Raw genomic sequence first — 17,900 nt, forward strand, 5'->3', positions numbered from 1 at the left:
GTGTCTGGTAGCAAGAGAACACATGCCTTACGGCGCACAGTGGCCATGTTGTTTCCTGGGGACGGTGGCTCTTGTCGCTGGTGATGCTATAATGATTATATCTGGATAGATGAAGTTAGGATAGTTAAGAAGGAAGTTAGGCGCGGGGCTTGGGTATACTGGAGGGGGGGGGGGCGAGTGTTACGAGTACCACTCAATTGGTACTATTGCAACTGCTGCTACTATTGCAACTACTACTAATGATGGTACTTTATCAGCACCAAGTACTTCGACTACCACAGTAGTCTCTCGGGGTTACTGTTGATAGTTTCGTATCTTAAACTGTCTTGTTGTGCCTAATGTTGTATTTTGTCTGCAGCCGCTTGTTGTATTTTGTCTGCAGCCGCTTGTTGTATTTTGTCTGCAGCCGCTTGTTGTATTTTGTCTGCAGCCGCTTGTTGTATTTTGTCTGCAGCCGCTTGTTGTATTTTGTCTGCAGCCACTTGTTGTATTTTGTCTGCAGCCGCTTGTTGTATTTTGTCTGCAGCCGCTTGTTGTATTTTGTCTGCAGCCGCTTGTTGTATTTTGTCTGCAGCCACTTGTTGTATTTTGTCTGCAGCCGCTTGTTGTATTTTGTCTGCAGCCGCTTGTTGTATTTTGTCTGCAGCCGCTTGTTGTATTTTGTCTGCAGCCACTTGTTGTATTTTGTCTGCAGCCGCTTGTTGTATTTTGTCTGCAGCCGCTTGTTGTATTTTGTCTGCAGCCGCTTGTTGTATTTTGTCTGCAGCCGCTTGTTGTATTCTCAACACAAACATGTAGTGAGATGAATCACTAACTCGTACTCACTCTCGCTTTTTTCCTTTAATGTTATATGAGAGAAAAAATGTGTGCGACAAAGGGAGAGACTGAGTGCGCATATGAGGGTGAACTTGAAAAATATTGTCAATAATATATTATAAATGTTGAAAATAAATGAATGTTTCCTACGATACTAAATTCGAATCTTAGACCTTGAGTCCAAGGTAGTAGCACTCGTTTTTTTTCCCTGTTAAGGTCGAGCTTGTCACCGCTCGAGTCAAGCTTCACACACCGCTGGTTGCCTCATAGCAACTCATTTGTCCATTTTTGTTTTAATTCATTCCCTATATACCACACCATTCTTTCCCCCGTCCCACCCCAAATCCTTATCCTGACCCCCCCCCCTTCCCAGTGCTATATAGTAGTAATGGCTTGGCGCTTTCCTTTGATAACTCCCTCCCTCCCTACACACCAGTTTACACAAGGAGAAATGGATTTTTAATTGGGTAATACACAAATTTCGTAGTAGGTTATTGGTCATAGTCTATTCATTTATGTCTTTTAGCTATCTTGTAACTGTTTTTTATGGCTTCGTGAGACGGAGCCAACAATGGGAAAGAACTGTAGGGCCAAATAATCAAACAGGAGGCTTCATGAAGCACAAATAGAAGCTCCATGAAGCTGAAACAGGAAGCTCCGCAAGATGATGTCGAACTAACAAACATGAGTCTTGTTGTTTGAGTCGACCAACATGAGCCATGGGGACAAACCAGCCAAGAGGAATCCATGACCCCGTAGCTGTACGAAGCCGGTGAACATGCTCCCTCCTCTGGGGCTGTTTTAGTTGAAGGCTTTTAGCTCCGCGCCGAGGGCCATGTGTAAAAAAGTCTCAGTCTTTTTTTCACCCCAGGGAGTCAGCTTAGTAGTGATTCAGCAGATATACGAAACTTTTGGGTACTTTATTTTCCAGGATATAATTTTGTTTTCAAGTGGGGGAGGGAGGGAGGGGGACAATGTCAACAATATCTACTAAGAACTCTCCCTACGTCAGCATTTCTTCTCCACCCCAGCAAATAACCCCTCTCCGCCCCAGCAAATAACCCCTCTCCGCCCCAGCAAATAACCCCTCACCCCCAGCAACCATTGCAACACCGTCCTCCATCTCCCCCACATCAACCTACCCACCATGCAGGTAGCAGACGCGCCAGGTGTCACGTAGATGGTATAGGAATGGGGTAACGAAGTGGACCAAACATACGTGATGGATATCACAACTCACGCTGGAACCCACCCCTTCACCCACCACAACCCTCCCCTATGCCCCCCTCCCCAACCCTTACCCAAACAAACCTTGAAGGAAACCCACTCTCTCTCTGCCACCTTCCGCCAGGCCTTCAGTAGACCCCATCTGTGGCAAGAGACCAAGAGAGTGATCAGATGGGACACACACACACACACACACACAGAAAGAATTAAAGCAATAAAAGGGAAGGGAAATATCAAGGGAAAACGCCAAGCCATTACGACTATATAACACTGGGAAGATGTCAGAAGAAGGATTAGGGATGGGGCGGGGGGAAGGAATGGTGCCCAACCACTTGGACGGTCGGGGATTGAACGCGGACCTGCAAGAAGCGAGATCGTCCCTCTAGTAATAGAAGAGACAGCGATAAACATATCAGCAACTCATAAGAATGAGGTATAATGATGAATCAGCAAGAATTAACGTGGCATTCACTCACAATGAGTCGATACAAGACCATAGGAAGCTGGCGATGAGTCACAATAACGTGGCTAAATTTATGTTGACCAGACCACACACTAGAAGGTAAAGGGACGACGACGTTTCGGTCCGTCCTGGACTATTCTCAAGTCGAAACGTCGTCGTCCCTTCACCTAGTGTGTGGTCTGGTCAACATAGGAAGCTGGCAGGGGGGGGGGGATGTACAACCACTGTGTACTGATATTTGCATATCTGGTGGCAGCAAGAATGAGCGCTCGGGGAAGGAAGCATAAGTTAACAGGTTGGCACGTCAAAGGGAAAATATCATAATGTGAGATAATTTATAATAGGAAAATCTTAATAAACAAAACTTTGAGAGGAAAAAAATCCACACAAGAAATAATGAACAGCCTTAGTCAAAAATGTCAGGAGGAAGTAGACAAATTTGTTCATGTCGAAAGAGATAAAATGGAGGACATGTAACTAACACACGGTTGTAACCAAGGTTGTAAGTAAGCAAAGAGTAAACACAAGGGCGTGTAGAACCTTCAGCAACAACACAACCCCCAAAGAGCAGTTTGAGGCACCAACTGACCAGCAATGAATACCTCAGTGTGTGAAGAGAAGCACAGAGCCACAGTTTTGTAAAGACACAGAAGATACAGCAAAGACCAAACACAAGTTGCGGCACAACCACATCAGGAGATAAAATACAGTTAAAGAATAAGTGCTGAAATTGAGGCAAGAGAATGACATGCTTACTGAGAATGACAATATCTGTGTCCAGAACTCAATAAGGAATTCAAGGAGGTCTTGGTAATATAACGAGGGAAAGTGACTGACTTGAACTGGACGTTGTCAAAGTCTGCAGCACTGGATGCCTTTGAAGTTACAAGAGATGAGGAAAGGAGACGTCTGGTGGAACATGATACCGCTGAGGGTGGTGATGACTAACCTGTTTACTTAAATGAATTTTGGGTTTCAGTTCCTCAGACCATTGTGAGCCTTTGTAACCTTCTTCCACTACCGCTCACAGGATGGCTAAGTGGTGCATAATAATGAACTAAAGCAAGGGTGTCGGATCAGACAGAATTTCACTTAACTAAACTCGGTGCTTGTCACATTCTGTGGTGTATAACAAGACACTGTTAACAACAGAACCACCAATCCTTTGAAGACAGCTACTACTGTGTCAGTATACAAGACAGAAGAAACTGAACTACAAAGTTTGATGAAGTTGAAAGGTATACCACTAAAATAGTCCGAAACCTGAGAGGTATGAGTTAAGAGGCAAGACTAATGGAAAATATAAACCTTACGTCACCATAGCGAAGACTAAATGAGCCCAGTAGGCTCAGGAATCTGTACACCAGTTGATTGACAGTTGAGAGGCGGGACGAAAGAGCCAAAGCTCAACCCCCTCAAGCACAAATAGGTGAGTACAAATAGGTGAGTACACACACACACACACACACACACACACACACACACACACACACACACACACACACACACACACACACACACACACACACACACTGGAACATATTGGAGGAATGACAGGTAAGCTACTAACATGGATGAAAAATTTCCTAACTGACAGAAAAATGAGGGCCGTAATCAGAGGCAAGGTATCGGATTGGAGGAATGTTACAAGTGGAGTACCACAGGGTTCAGTTCTTGCACCAGTAATGTTCGTTGTCTACATAAACGATCTACCAGTGGGAATACAGAATTACATGAACATGTTTTCTGATGATGCTATGATAATAGGGAAAATAAGAAACCTAGATGATTGTCATGCCCTTCAAGATGACCTGGACAAAATAAGTATATGGAGCAACACTTGGCAAATGGAATTTAATGTGAATAAATGCCATGTTATGGAATGTGGAATTGGAGAACATAGACCCCACCGAATCTATAAATTGTGTGAGAAATCTTCAAAGAATTCTGACAAAGAAAGGGATCTAGGGGTGGTTCTAGATAGAAAACTGTCACCTGAGGACCACATTAAGAACATTGTGCGAGGATTTCTAACCTCACTGTTATGCTACACTTTCTAACCTCAAAATTGCTTTTAAATACATGGATGGAGAAATACTAAAGAAATTGTTCACGACTTTTATTAGACCAAAGCTGGAATATGCAGCGGTTGTGTGGTGCCCATATCTTAAGAAGCACATCAACAAACTGGAAAAGGTGCAACGACATGCCACTAAGTGGCTCCCAGAACTGAAGGGCAAGAGCTACGAGGAAAGGTTAGAGGCACTAAATATGCCAAAACTAGAAGATAGAAGAAAAAGAGGCGATATGATCACTACGTTCAAAATAGTAACAGGAATCGATAAAATTGATAGGGAAGAATTCGTGAGACCTGGAACTTCAAGAACAAGAGGTCATTGATTTAAACTAACGAAACAAAGCTGCCGGAGAAATATACGAAAATTCACTTTTGTAAATAGAGTGTTAGACGGTTGGAACAAGTTAGGTGAGAAGGTGGTGGAGGCCAAAACCGTCAGTAATTTCAAAGTGTTATATGACAGAGTGGTGGGGAGACGGGACACCACGAGCGTAGCTCTCATCCTGTAACTACACTTAGGTAATTACACTTAGGTAATTACACACACACGCCAAGAAAGTCTAAGGCAACAGGAGTACTTTATATGCACTGATGACTGGTCAACAGGACACACTGGAGCAGTCTGGATGTTTGATGTACACAACACCTACACGCGGGATAAACTGGCTAACGTCGCCACTACCGAGAGAACTCGTCCCACAACAATTAGTTATCTCAATACAACAACAAAAGTTGAGTAATGTTTTGTGATTCGAGGTTTAGCTCTTGTTGACCAGACCACACACTACAAGGTGAAGGGACGACGACGTTTCGGTCCGTCCTGGACCATTCTCCAAGTCGATTGTGACTTGAGAATGGTCCAGGACGGACCGAAACGTCGTCGTCCCTTCATCTTCTAGTGTGTGGTCTGATCAACTTACTCTAGCCACGTTATTGTGACTCATCGCCTGCATACGGTTTAGTTCTTGTTAGCCTCACTTGCGACATAAACATAAAGTTTGCTCATAAACACGGTAATAAATTATCTGCTTCCTGAACAGAGTAAATAGATCAGAATCTGCTTTATATGGATTATCCTCTCATATAAACCCAACTCATCATGACGCAGAAAAGGAAGCTAAATGAGCACATAACAAAGATGAGGTTTAACTTAGGCATCCCAATTTCTGTTGATTATACTATTATATCTGATGATATACTATTATTTTAAAAAACTGCAGGCGGACCTACCCTACGTACATTAACAGCGAGAAAGGCAGGTTGACAGGCAGGACCCAAGAGTTGAAGTCATTCTCCTCCCCCTCCAGTGACAGCTGTGTGTACTCACCTAATTGTACTCACCTAATTGTGCTTGCGGGGGTTGAGCTTTGGCTCTTTGGTCCCGCCTCTCAACTGTCAATCAACTGGTGTACAGATTCCTGAGCCTACTGGGCTCTATCATACCTACATTTGAAACTGTGTATGGAGTCAGCCTCCACCACATCACTTCCTAGTGCATTCCATTTATTAACTACTCTGACACTGAAAAAATTCTTTCTAACGTCTCTGTGGCTCATCTGGGTACTAAGTTTCCACCTGTGTCCCCTTGTTCGTGTCCCACCCGTGCTGAAGAGTTTGTCTTTGTCCACCCTGTCAATTCCCCTGAGAATTTTGTAGGTGGTTATCATGTCTCCCCTTACTCTTCTGTTTTCCAGGGATGTGAGGTTCAGCTCCTTTAGCCTTTCCTCGTAACTCAATCCTCTCAGTTCCGGGACGAGCCTGGTGGCATACCGCTGAATCTTCTCTAACTTTGTCTTGTGTTTAACTAGGTATGGACTCCAGGCTGGAGCTGCATACTCCAGGATTGGTCTTACATAAGTGGTATACAGGGTTCTGAAAGATTCCTTACACAAGTTTCTGAAGGCAGTTCTTATGTTGGCCAGTCTAGCATATGCCGCTGATGATATTCTTTTGATGTGGGCCTCTGGGGACAGGTTCGGTGTGATATCAACCCCCAGATCCTTCTCTCTATTTGATTCTTGCAGGATTTCCCCTCCCAGATGATACCTTGTGTTCAGCCTCCTGCTCCCTTCGCCTAATTTCATCACCTTACACTTTCCAGAGTTGAACTTCAGCAGCCATTTTCTAGACCATTCCTCCAGTTTATCCAGGTCATCCTGTAGTCTCTGTCTATCTTCATCCGTCTTGATTCTTCTCATAATTTTTGCATCATCAGCAAACATCGAGAGGAATGAGTCTATACCCTCTGGAAGATCGTTCACATATATTAGAAACAGGATGGGTCCAAGTACTGAGCCCTGTGGGACTCCGCTGGTGACATCTCGCCACTCTGATGTCTTCCCCCTCACCGTTACTCGCTGTTTCCTGTTGCTTAAGTACTCCCTTATCCACTGGAGCACCTTCCCTTTTACTCCTGCCTGTTGCTCCAACTTTTTTAACAGCCTTTTATGGGGTACTGTGTCGAAGGCTTTTTGGCAATCCAGGAAAATGCAGTCGGCCCACCCTTCTCTTTCCTGCCTAATTTTCGTTGCCTGGTCATAAAATTCTATTAACCCTGTGAGGCACGATTTACCATCTCTGAACCCATGTTGGTGGTGCGTTACAAAGTTATTTCCCTCCAGATGCTCTACGAGCCTTTTCCTCACGATCTTCTCCAGCACCTTGCATGGTATACAAGTTAAGGAAACTGGCCTGTAATTCAGTGCCTCTTGCCTGTCACCCTTTTTGTATATTGGGACCACGTTAGCTGTCTTCCAACTTTCTGGTAAGTCTCCTGTTTCCAGTGACCTGTTATACACCATAGAGAGTGGCACACTTAGTGCTTCTGCACCTTCCTTTAGTATCCATGGTGAGATTCTATCAGGCCCAACAGCCTTTGTCACATCTAGCTCCAGCAGACACCTTTTGACCTCATCACTGGTGAGGTCAAATTCCTCCAAGGTTTCCAAGGTTGCCGCCTCCTCATTTAGTGCAGGGGCTTCTCCTTGTTCTATTGTGAAGACCTCCTGGAATCTCTTGTTGAGTTCTTCACACACCTCCTTGTCATTCTCTGTGTATCTGTTCTCCCCTTTCCGCAGCTTCATCACTTGTTCCTTCACTGCTGTTTTCCTCCTGATATGGCTGTGGAGCAGCTTTGGTTGGGTCTTGGCTTTACTCGCGATGTCATTTTCAAACTGTCTCTCTGCTTCCCTCCTCACTCTGATGTACTCATTTCTGGCCCTCTGGTACCTCTCCCTGCTCTCTGGTGTTCTGTTATTTCTGTAGTTTCTCCATGTTCTTTTACTCAGTTGTTTCGCTACCTTACATTCCTGGTTGAACCATGGGTTTTTCTGTTGTTTTTCGTTTTTCTCCTTTTGGACGGGGATAAACCTGTCTGCAGCTTCCTGGCACTTTTGGGTGACAATATCCATCATGACCTGCACATTCTTGTCTCTAAGTTCTGTTTCCCATGGTATTCCCATTAGGAAGTTCCTCATCTCGTCATATTTTCCTCTTCGGTAATTCAGTCTTTTCCCCTCCACTCCCATCCTTGGATAGGTTATCCCTACCTCCACAAAGTACTCAAAGGTCAGTACACTGTGGTCACTCATTCCTATGGGGGCTTCAACTTTGACTTCCCTTATTTCTGACTCATTTAGGGTGAATATTAAGTCGAGTCTAGCTGGTTCATCATTGCCTCTCATTCTTGTGGGTTCCTTGACATGTGTGTGTGTATGAGAGAGAGAGACTGTCTGAGAAAGTACTCCATAAAGCAGGTTTGGTGACTGTAGGTGAACACACAGGCCACTTAAGGCGGGTGAGAACATGGCCTCGCCGATAAAGATTTTTACCTGTTGGAGATGATTATCTCCAATATCCTTCTCCTTTTACCTTAAAAGGAGAAGGATATTAGCAAAGCAGCACCAACAATAATGATATTAAAACGTGTTTGAATAATTATAGAAGTAATAACAATTGCAATTATATAATTTGAAATTCAACACAATATTTAAATTTATTACACAATAACAACATGAATTATTTGTAATCAATGAGATATTAATATTATAACAATGTTTATATAACAATAAGACAGTGTCTAATAACAATTACGGTGAGGATAGTTACAACAACAACAGTAATGGGATAGACAGAGGTTCGGGGGGGGGGGTCCCCCTAGTTGTGGTGGGGTGTGGTGGGGGCGTCAGTCACTCGCCGCAAGGATACTCAACCTTGCGGTTGTCAGCTGACAGTAATGTACTCACCTAGTTGTATTCGCCAAGTTGTGCTTGCGGGGGTTGAGTTTTTGGCTCTTTGGTCCCGCCTCTCAACCGTCAATCAGCTGGTGTACAGGTTCCTGAGCCTACTGGGCTCTATCATATCTACATTTGAAACTGTGTATGGTGTCAGCCTCCGCCACATCACTTCCTAATGCATTGTGTGCATGTACGTGTGTATGTGTGTGTGTATGTGTGTGTGTGTGTGTGTGTGTGTGTGAGTGAGTGAGTGAGTGAGTGAGTGAGTGAGTGAGTGAGAGAGAGAGAGAGAGAGAGAGAGAGAGAGAGAGAGAGAGAGAGAGAGAGAGAGAGAGAGAGAGAGAGTCTGAGAAAGTACTCCGTAAAGCAGGTTTGGTGACTGCTTGCAGAGAGAAAGCCATTCAGTTATGGAACGAGAATTTAACTGTTTCATTAACCTGATTATTATCAGGTTAATGACAAGTCAACAGTGTCAGGTGTCGCAGCATTTTAGTTGCACAGGACTTTAATTAATCTTCATATCAATGGACGTGAATGACGAATATTGCAGAGTGCAGATAACTCGTGATCATTAGCAAGTACATTGTACACAATATGGATGTTCAGTTTGATGGAGTTGGCAGCACTTCTACTTAAGCCTTTCATTTGCGCACGACAGGTGCGTTGGCAGCACTTGTTGGCCTTCTCCCAGCATCTGGTCGTTCCTCAGCACCTGGTCGTTCCCCCAGCACCAGGTCGTCCCCCAACACCAGGTCGTTCCCCCAGCACCAGGTCGTTCCCCCAGCACCAGGTCGTTCCCCCAGCACCAGGTCGTTCCCCCAGCACCAGGTCGTTCCCCCAGCACCAGGTCGTCCCCCAGCACCAGGTCGTTCCCCCTGCACCAGGTCGTTCCCCCAGCAGTGTACAGGTGTTGGGTCTCGCCTCACCTTAATATAAAAATCTGTGTTTACTCGTGTCCCTCTTATATACCGCGAGGTCTCACTGTTCTCCTTATATTGATAATTCTTATCTACCAGCTACAACACCAGCTGGTTCCACCAACACCAAGAGTGTTCTGGTGGTATTTTTAGTATTGTGGTTGAGAGTGTTTGAGCTTAGTGCTGGGGGAGCTTATTAGATGTAGGTCGTGTTAGTCAACCAGGATTTGCACAGATTAACTTATTAACACTTAGATTCCAAAGTGCTTATCAGCGATATTATTGACGTTAAAAGTTTTAATCTTTGAGCCTAAGATGTAATTCATTTATAATTTCGTTCTTACCCATATTGAAGTATTTGTGTTGTTTGCTCTTCCATGTGTTGATTATTGACTATAAACAATGAGTTTGGTGGTTTTATTTTTAGGATACAAGGGGACTTGTTTTTTTCCCTGCGGAAACGATAAGATCACGTTCAATACTTCTGGCGACAGGTGTGTCAAGGAGAGCTTGTAGCCTGTTAATCCTGTTTACAATTATACAAATATCTGCGTAACAGATGATATTCCTCAGCTGGAGCAGGTGTGTGTTAGGTATAAGTGTCTTCGTCAACACTCTATGAGGGCCAGGAATGAGTGCCCCGGTATGAGGTGTATGAGGTGTGCCCAGTGGAAGTATCAAGCTTTTTATTTTGTATTCTCGTGTGAATGAGGCTGCTGTATTATTCATGTACCTTTGGATCAAAGTAAAGCCTTTGGATCAAAGTAAAGCCTTTGGATCAAAGTAAATCCTTTGGATCAAAGTAAAGCCTTTGGATCAAAGTAAATCCTTTGGATCAAAGTAAAGCCTTTGGATCAAAGTAAAGCCTTTGGATGAAAGTAAAGCCTTTGGATCAAAGTAAAGCCTTTGGATGAAAGTAAAGCCTTTGGATGAAAGTAAATTACTATTTGATGTCAATAAAAAATATTGTTAATTCTAAGATACGTTACATATTAGAGGTGTGAAAGCAGCTTGGGAATCAATGAAAGCTTCATTAGTGCCTTGACACTGCTTGATAAGGCACTCAGCCAAGCCGGTTTGGGGGCCTCTACCTGGGAGAAAGCCATTCAACTTCGGAGCAAGTTAAGGTTGGACTTATAACATTAACCTGCCAAGAATATTCCTCTTAGGGACCCTACATATGTATCAAATTTAATTTAATGTTCTAAAATAAATGGAAGTTTGACGTAGGTATGATTGTTATGAGGCCCACGCTGTCCCCTGTGGCGTAGTGGTAAGACACTCGCCTGGCGTTTCGCGAGCGCTTTGGCCTGGGTTCTTATCCTCCCTGGCCGGGAGGATTTACTGGGAGTCAGTCCTTAACTGTAGCCTCTCTTCACCCAACAGTAACATGGGTACCTGGTTGTTAAACGATTTGGCGGGTCGTATTCCGGGGAATATTAGGATTAAGGACCTGCCCGAGACGCTATGTGCGCTAGTGGCTGTACAAGAATGTAAGAACTCTTGTATATATGAATAAAAAATAATAAATGAGGCCCTGCGTCCAGCAGTTTGTTAAACTCTCTGCCGTGCCACAGGGCTGAGACGTAGAGCGGCCTTAACATTGCATTATGCCTTTAAACACAAAAAGGAACCTTGAAACTAGTCGATTTAAGGCGGAGATCCAGAACCCAAGAGCTGAGACTCTTCCCTAGCAGATGCAAAAGGGGTGAGTACAGACACGTCCAAGCAGAACAAAATACCAGTTCATGTACTCCTGGTGGCTATGTCGCGGTCTTGCTTGAAGCCAAAGACTCGTTTTTGTTATGATAACTTAATGTAGACTGAAATCGCTGGGGTTGCAAATTAATACAATCAAAAAGCACTCTGCAGTATTTTTCGGAGATAGAACATGTTTGTAGACGGAATGCTGTAGAGCTGAAGCACATTGTATATATATTAATGTTAAGTGAAAATTTTGTAGTGTGTGTGTGTGTGTACTCACCTAGTTGTACTCACCTAGTTGTGTTTGAGAGGGTTGAGCTCTGGCTCTTTGGTTCCGCCTCTCAACCGTCAATCAACTGGTGTACAGATTCCTGAGCCTACTGGGCTCTATCATATCTACACTTGAAACTGTGTATGGAGTCAGCCTCCACCACATCAAGAGGCATCCACACACACATTGTGTGTGTGTGTGTGTGTGTTCAGGCACACGCGTGTATGGTGTGATGTTAAGTGCTATCGTTGTTGAGAAACAACACGATATCAGTTTACGGCTTTGTGGATGTGTAGCTATAGAAGTGGAGCTTGGAGAGTAGGGGGACGGTGGTGGGTTGTTGGGTTAGTGAATAGGTCAAGGCTTGCGAGTGAGCTTACTGGAAACGAACAATGCCAAGTGTTTATCTCTCTCTCTCTCTCTCTCTCTCTCTCTCTCTCTCTCTCTCTCTCTCTCTCTCTCTCTCTCTCTCTCTCTCTCTCTCTCTCTCTCTCTCTCTCTCTCTCTCAAAAGATTTTTAATTAAAATTTATATGTCAATCTATTATATCCATGAATATAAACGAATTCGTTTCCCCTTATTTTATAGTATTGTCATTATTTCCGTATTTTCATAATGAATTCCTATTCAAATATATGATTGAATCCTTACTTGGTATATAGTATCCTGAAATCCTGTGTATGTTATTCTACCTGTCGAATTGTATATTTTATCTCCCCGCTTGTATTTTCGACTTTCTAAATGTCAATGTTTCTGTCTCCATGTCGAGTTGTTTTATGCTCCCATCTGCCTTGCTTGCAATCTGTTTCTCACTTTGTTTTAGTGGGCCCAGCCATAGGCTTAGGGAATAGCCCTGCAAAACAAAATAAAAATAACTTTGTTGCTGCCTCCCGTCTCTAGTAAGTCGTTAGACCCGTCTCTCCTCAGTCTGGCCGCCAAAGTCTCTTAAATCTACTTAACTAACTTCTGGTTTCTGTCTGGAATTAAGCATTAACGATTTGAAGATGGTAATGTTTCATTTATTTATTCGTTGTTATTCTATTTTCAGTATTTGTACTAATTTGATTATTAATCTTTTGCATTAATCATATTAATGATAATATTTCTTCATTGTAATATTCATTGTAATGTTTTCATTGTAACTGTTATTATATTTCTCTTGTCAGTCTCCGGTGTTTATCCTGACATGGATTCATCATCAATCTCAGTTGTGTTTATTACATGACACGTGTGTCCTCCACCAGTCACTCACGAGGTCACTCTCTCCTCCACAGGTACGCTCTTCAGGCTGAAGCTGCCTCAGGTGAAGCTGCCTCAGGTGAAGCTGCCTCAGGTGGCGCTGCCTCGGGTGCAGCTTCGCGAGGTACCGTAATCTGGCCTCAAGCATGGCTGGTATTTACAGGTAACCTAATCATGTTGTCAGGCTGGCAAGGTGTGACAAGGTAACGTAATGGCCAGAGGATCCAACAGGTATTTACGCCACCACCAATGAAACCTCTACATCGTTCCTCAATCATGGCGACTTTGTTTACATGTACTCAATAGTTCATGAGCTCCGAAGCACTACAAGGTTGTATATGAAAATAATAATCTTGTGTTGTGAAGTTTCAAAGCTCGTAAGCTGTTTAATAAATGAAAACAAACCGGCCGTGACTGAGGGAAGATGTGTAGATTTCGTAAGTGGTTAGGTAGATGCTTGATGAATACCGGCCGATGTTGTTAGGTAAGCAAGTTACCGTAAAGTGACGTAGATCACGAAGGGCCCATTGGTAGGGCCATAGACACGAATGGATACGTAGAGAGAAAACGCAGTTCGGGTATATATTTAGAGTTCTCAAAGAAGCTGTCCTGTCTTTTCTTGGAGAAATGAAGAAGAAAGTTATAGACCTAGGAAGGTAATGGTGGCTGTAGGTACCGAGGAGAGGCAGTCTAGCGTCGGGAGATATATTGCAAGATAACGAATCATCCTATCAGTTATGCAAGGTGTGTTTTCAAGGAGACACACACACACTGCTGCTAAGGGGTAAAGTGTTAATTTTTCCTGAAGCTAAAATGGCTTTGTTTCTGAATTTAGAGTTTGTCAGTTTAATTTACACACACGCACGCACACACACGCACGCACACACACACACATCAAACCAAACCTGTCTCCTGAAGCCCACATAAAAAGAAGAACGTCTGCGGCATATGCGAGGCTGGCTAACATCAGAACAGCCTTCAGGAACCTGTGTAAGGAATCATTCAGAATCTTGTACACCACATATGTAAGACCAATCCTGGAGTATGCGGCCCCAGCATGGAGCCCGTACCTTGTCAAGCGCAAGACGAAGCTGGAAAAAGTCCAAAGGTATGCCACTAGACTAGTCCCAGAACTAAGAGGCATGAGTTACGAGGAAAGGCTGCGGGAAATGCACCTTACGACACTGGAAGACAGAAGAGTAAGGGGAGACATGATCACAACCTACAAAATCCTCAGGGGAATCGACCGGGTAAACAAGGATAAACTATTCAACACTGGTGGGACGCGAACAAGGGGACACAGGTGGAAACTGAGTACCCACATGAGCCACAGGGACGTTAGAAGGAACTTTTCAGTGTCAGAGTAGTTAACGGATGGAATGCATTAGGCAGTGATGTGGTGAAGGCTGACTTCATACACAGTTTCAAATGTAGATATGATAGAGCCCAGTAGGCTCAGGAATCTGTACATCAGTTGATTGGCAGTTGAGAGGTGGGACCAAAGAGCCAAAGCTCAACCCCGCAAGCACAAATAGGTGAGTACAAATAGGTGAGTATATATATATACACACACACACACACACACACACACACACACACACACACACACACACACACACACACACACACACAAATACACACACACACAGATCTCGGGATTCTGTGTGTGAAAACAAATTAGTAACAGTTGATTGACAGTTGAGAGGCGGGAAAAAGCAGAGCTCAACCTCCGCAAGCACAACTAGGTGAATACAGTCCACGGACCCAGATTGAATTTCCACCCGAGACAGAAACAAACCGGCAGAGTTTAATGCACCTGATGCCTCTGTTCACCTAGCAGTTAGTAGGTAGCTGGGAGTTAGTCAGCTGTTGGAGGCTGCGTCCTGGTGATGTGTGTGTGCGTGAGTGTGTGTGTGTGTGTGTAGAAGAGGGAGGAAATGCAGTGGTTGGTCTGCCAGGTGTGCACATTTCTGGCTGTGTGTGCGTGTCGGGGGAAGGGGGGATGGAGGGAGGGGTGATGGAGGGAGAGGGGATGGAAGAAAGGGGTGGAGGGAGAGGGGGGAGAAGAGCAGTAACACTGCAGGCCACAGCATGAACTCGTGAACACACAGCCACTAAACATCAGACTACAGCACCGAGCCATCAGGATGTGGAACACTATCGAAATGTTAGAGGACCCAGTGTTAGGAAGATTACTCCAAGACGAGACGCCCCGCTCCCACAGCTGGTGGCCCAAGAGCCTCGATTCACTAGATGAAAACCCCGCCCCACAGTACATAATTCCCAGATGAAATACAGACCAGAAATCCCTCTCCCAATAATTGGAAAAAATTGTGTGTGTGTGTGTGTATATATATATATATATATATGTATATATATATATATATATATATATATATATATATATATATATATATATATATATATATATATTGTGTATATATAAATAATAATAAAATAGCCATATACAGAAAATATAACACGTGTGGAAGCATCCGAGTGTGTATATATATGAGTGCTATACAATATTCATCTTTAGACATCCATATATGGTGAAACACATGTGAAGAACCTCTCACACACTCACAGCTCCATGACAAGAGAGCAAGCTTAGCTTAGCTGCCAACACCCACACATGCTGTCAGCAAGGCAGACTGCCAGCCAGCTTTCATACCTCACACTGTATTTCCCACTTCTAAACTTCCCTTCACCTCTGCTTCTCCATCTTCTTTACTCTCCCCCCTCCCCCAGAAAAAAGGGCTGTGGCGTCAGCTGTGGAGCCCCCTGCAGCCTGGTCCAGCTGAGGGCCATCCCAGTGGCCTCTGATAGCCAAATACTCCGTCCTGATTTCATGCAGCTGACTCTACCTGATGGACAGATTATATACTGCAGCCACACGCTCTCCTGATCACTGATGACATGTGTCCTACCTTATTCCAGTAGACTTTGTCCAGACTCTCTCTCTCTCTCTCTCTCTCTCTCTCTCTCTCTCTCTCTCTCTCTCTCTCTCTCTCTCTTTCACTCTCCTCTCTCTCTGTTAGCCAAAGTAGATTACAGTATTCTGGAGTGGTCCCTTGTCCGAGGCTCATCTGTGATAACGCTCGTGGATGACTCTCCGCCTGACGAGGCAACTGCCTTGCGAGAGCAATACGTAAGCAGTCGTTGTGGAGGGCAGGTCCCAAGATGCCTTAGCAACGGGGAGAGCAAGGAGTGTCTGGGTGGCGTCCGACACTCCTCTCCTGTCGGGCGACGACAGGATAGGAAGGACAGACGAACGAGCCGCAGGATCGTGAGGGACAAAGGCAAGGCGAGGAGGACGACGATTTGGAGGGAGAAGTAGACCTTAATAATGAAGTGAATCTCACTGTGAGACCTGGAGTGGGCAGGGGAAAAGTGGGTGATAGAATGTAAGAGGAAGAGAAAGGTGAAAGAGAGAGGAGAGAGAGAGAGAGGAGAGGAGAGAGCGGTAGACGGGTGTATGTCTCCTGGACGCCGTCGATGTGAGCTGGATCACGTACACCACCCTCTCCTCCAGCCGTCCTGTGGCTGTGGTCGTCCCGTGACTCTGTCTGTGGTTACAACTATGGCTGTGGTCGTGGCTGTGGTTGTGGTGTGGCTTAGTGGCAATGTTGTGGCTCTTAACTGCGGTTATTACTGTGGCGGTAACGATTACTGTGGACGTGGCTATAGGTGTGGCTTGGCTCCGCGTGTAGCTGTGGCTCTGTCCTTCAATTCTCTGGTAACTGTGGTTGATTGTTACTGTGGCAAAAAAAAAAATTACTAATACAGCCGTTGTTATTATTCTCATTAGTGTTTCTAGGCCAGGTGTGCCTAGCGGTGCTTCTTGCTCCGTTTCTATCCATTATAACCATGCAATAATCTAATACACTTCATAACAATTATACCTGACACGCCATTTTTAATGCTGTTGCAATTCATGTTAACTAATTAAATTAATGCTGGTCACTCACCAGTGAAAAAAATATGCCTTAATCTGCTATTCTGTATCTTGGCACAGCATAAATTACAATAAAAAAGGGGCCGGTTTTACCCAAATAACTCAAGAATATCAAAATGAATTTCTACCTGTCGTTTACCTGAGACTTAACAATATAGTTCCCACTAAGGCGCGTACGTGAGGTAAGAAGAGCAGTGGGAGCCAGGCTGGGAAAGACCCAAGCTTGCGACAATGCTATATTTCAACAGCCAAACTACAGGGATATTGGAATACCGGAAAGAGAGCATTTCCGGTGAAGGGATTGGCAAGAATCAGGCATTGTGTTGGTACTGTATTGGTATCGAGCTTCAGTAAAGGTTTCCTGAGGGTTAGAAGGTCAGGTGAGCATTTTGATAGGTGAGTACGCAGCGGGGTCCAAGAGCTAGAGCCTGCAGGCATAAATACGTGAATACACGAACACACACACCTGCCGAAAGAGCAGTGCTTATCCCCCGCAAGCATAACTAGGTGAATACACACACACACACACACATGTTATGGCTGTTAGAGTTTAACCCAAGCAAATGTAATGTAATGAAGACAGGGGTAGGAAGCAGGAGACCAGATACAAGGTATCATTTCGGAGATGAGATACTTCAAGAGTCAGAGAGAGAGAAAGACCTGGGGGTTGATATCACGCCAGACCTGTCCCCTGAAGCTCATATCAAGAGGATAACATCAGCAGCATATGCCAGGTTGGTTAACATAAGAACGGCCTTTAGAAACTTGTGTAAGGAATCTTTCAGAACATTATATACCACATATGTCAGACCAATCCTGGAGTATGCGGCTCCAGCATGGAGCTCATATCTAGTCAAGCATAAGACTAAACTGGAAAAGGTTCAAAGGTTTGCCACCAGACTAGTACCCGAGCTGAGAGGTATGAGCTACGAGGAGAGACTATGGGAATTAAACCTCACTTCGTTGGAAGACAGAAGAGTTAGGGGGGACATG

At 44.3% G+C, this 17,900-nt stretch overlaps 2 protein-coding genes across 2 annotated transcripts in view; one reads left to right on the forward strand and one right to left on the reverse strand.

Moving 5' to 3' along the window:
- Window positions 1–17,900, forward strand: part of LOC123768654 (trafficking kinesin-binding protein milt) — a 331,499-nt gene that overhangs the window by 52,408 nt on the left and 261,191 nt on the right. The gene's annotated exons all lie outside the window — the stretch shown is intronic.
- LOC138358382 (antho-RFamide neuropeptides type 1-like) overlaps window positions 317–17,900 on the reverse strand; it is a 34,004-nt gene continuing 16,420 nt past the window's right edge. Inside the window, exon 2 of the mRNA XM_069316219.1 lies at window positions 317–769. Coding sequence (XP_069172320.1) covers window positions 317–769 — 453 coding nt within the window. The remainder of the gene's footprint in view (window positions 770–17,900) is intronic.

The sequence above is a fragment of the Procambarus clarkii genome, chromosome 83 (genome assembly GCF_040958095.1).
Source record: "Procambarus clarkii isolate CNS0578487 chromosome 83, FALCON_Pclarkii_2.0, whole genome shotgun sequence".
NCBI lineage: Eukaryota > Metazoa > Arthropoda > Malacostraca > Decapoda > Cambaridae > Procambarus > Procambarus clarkii.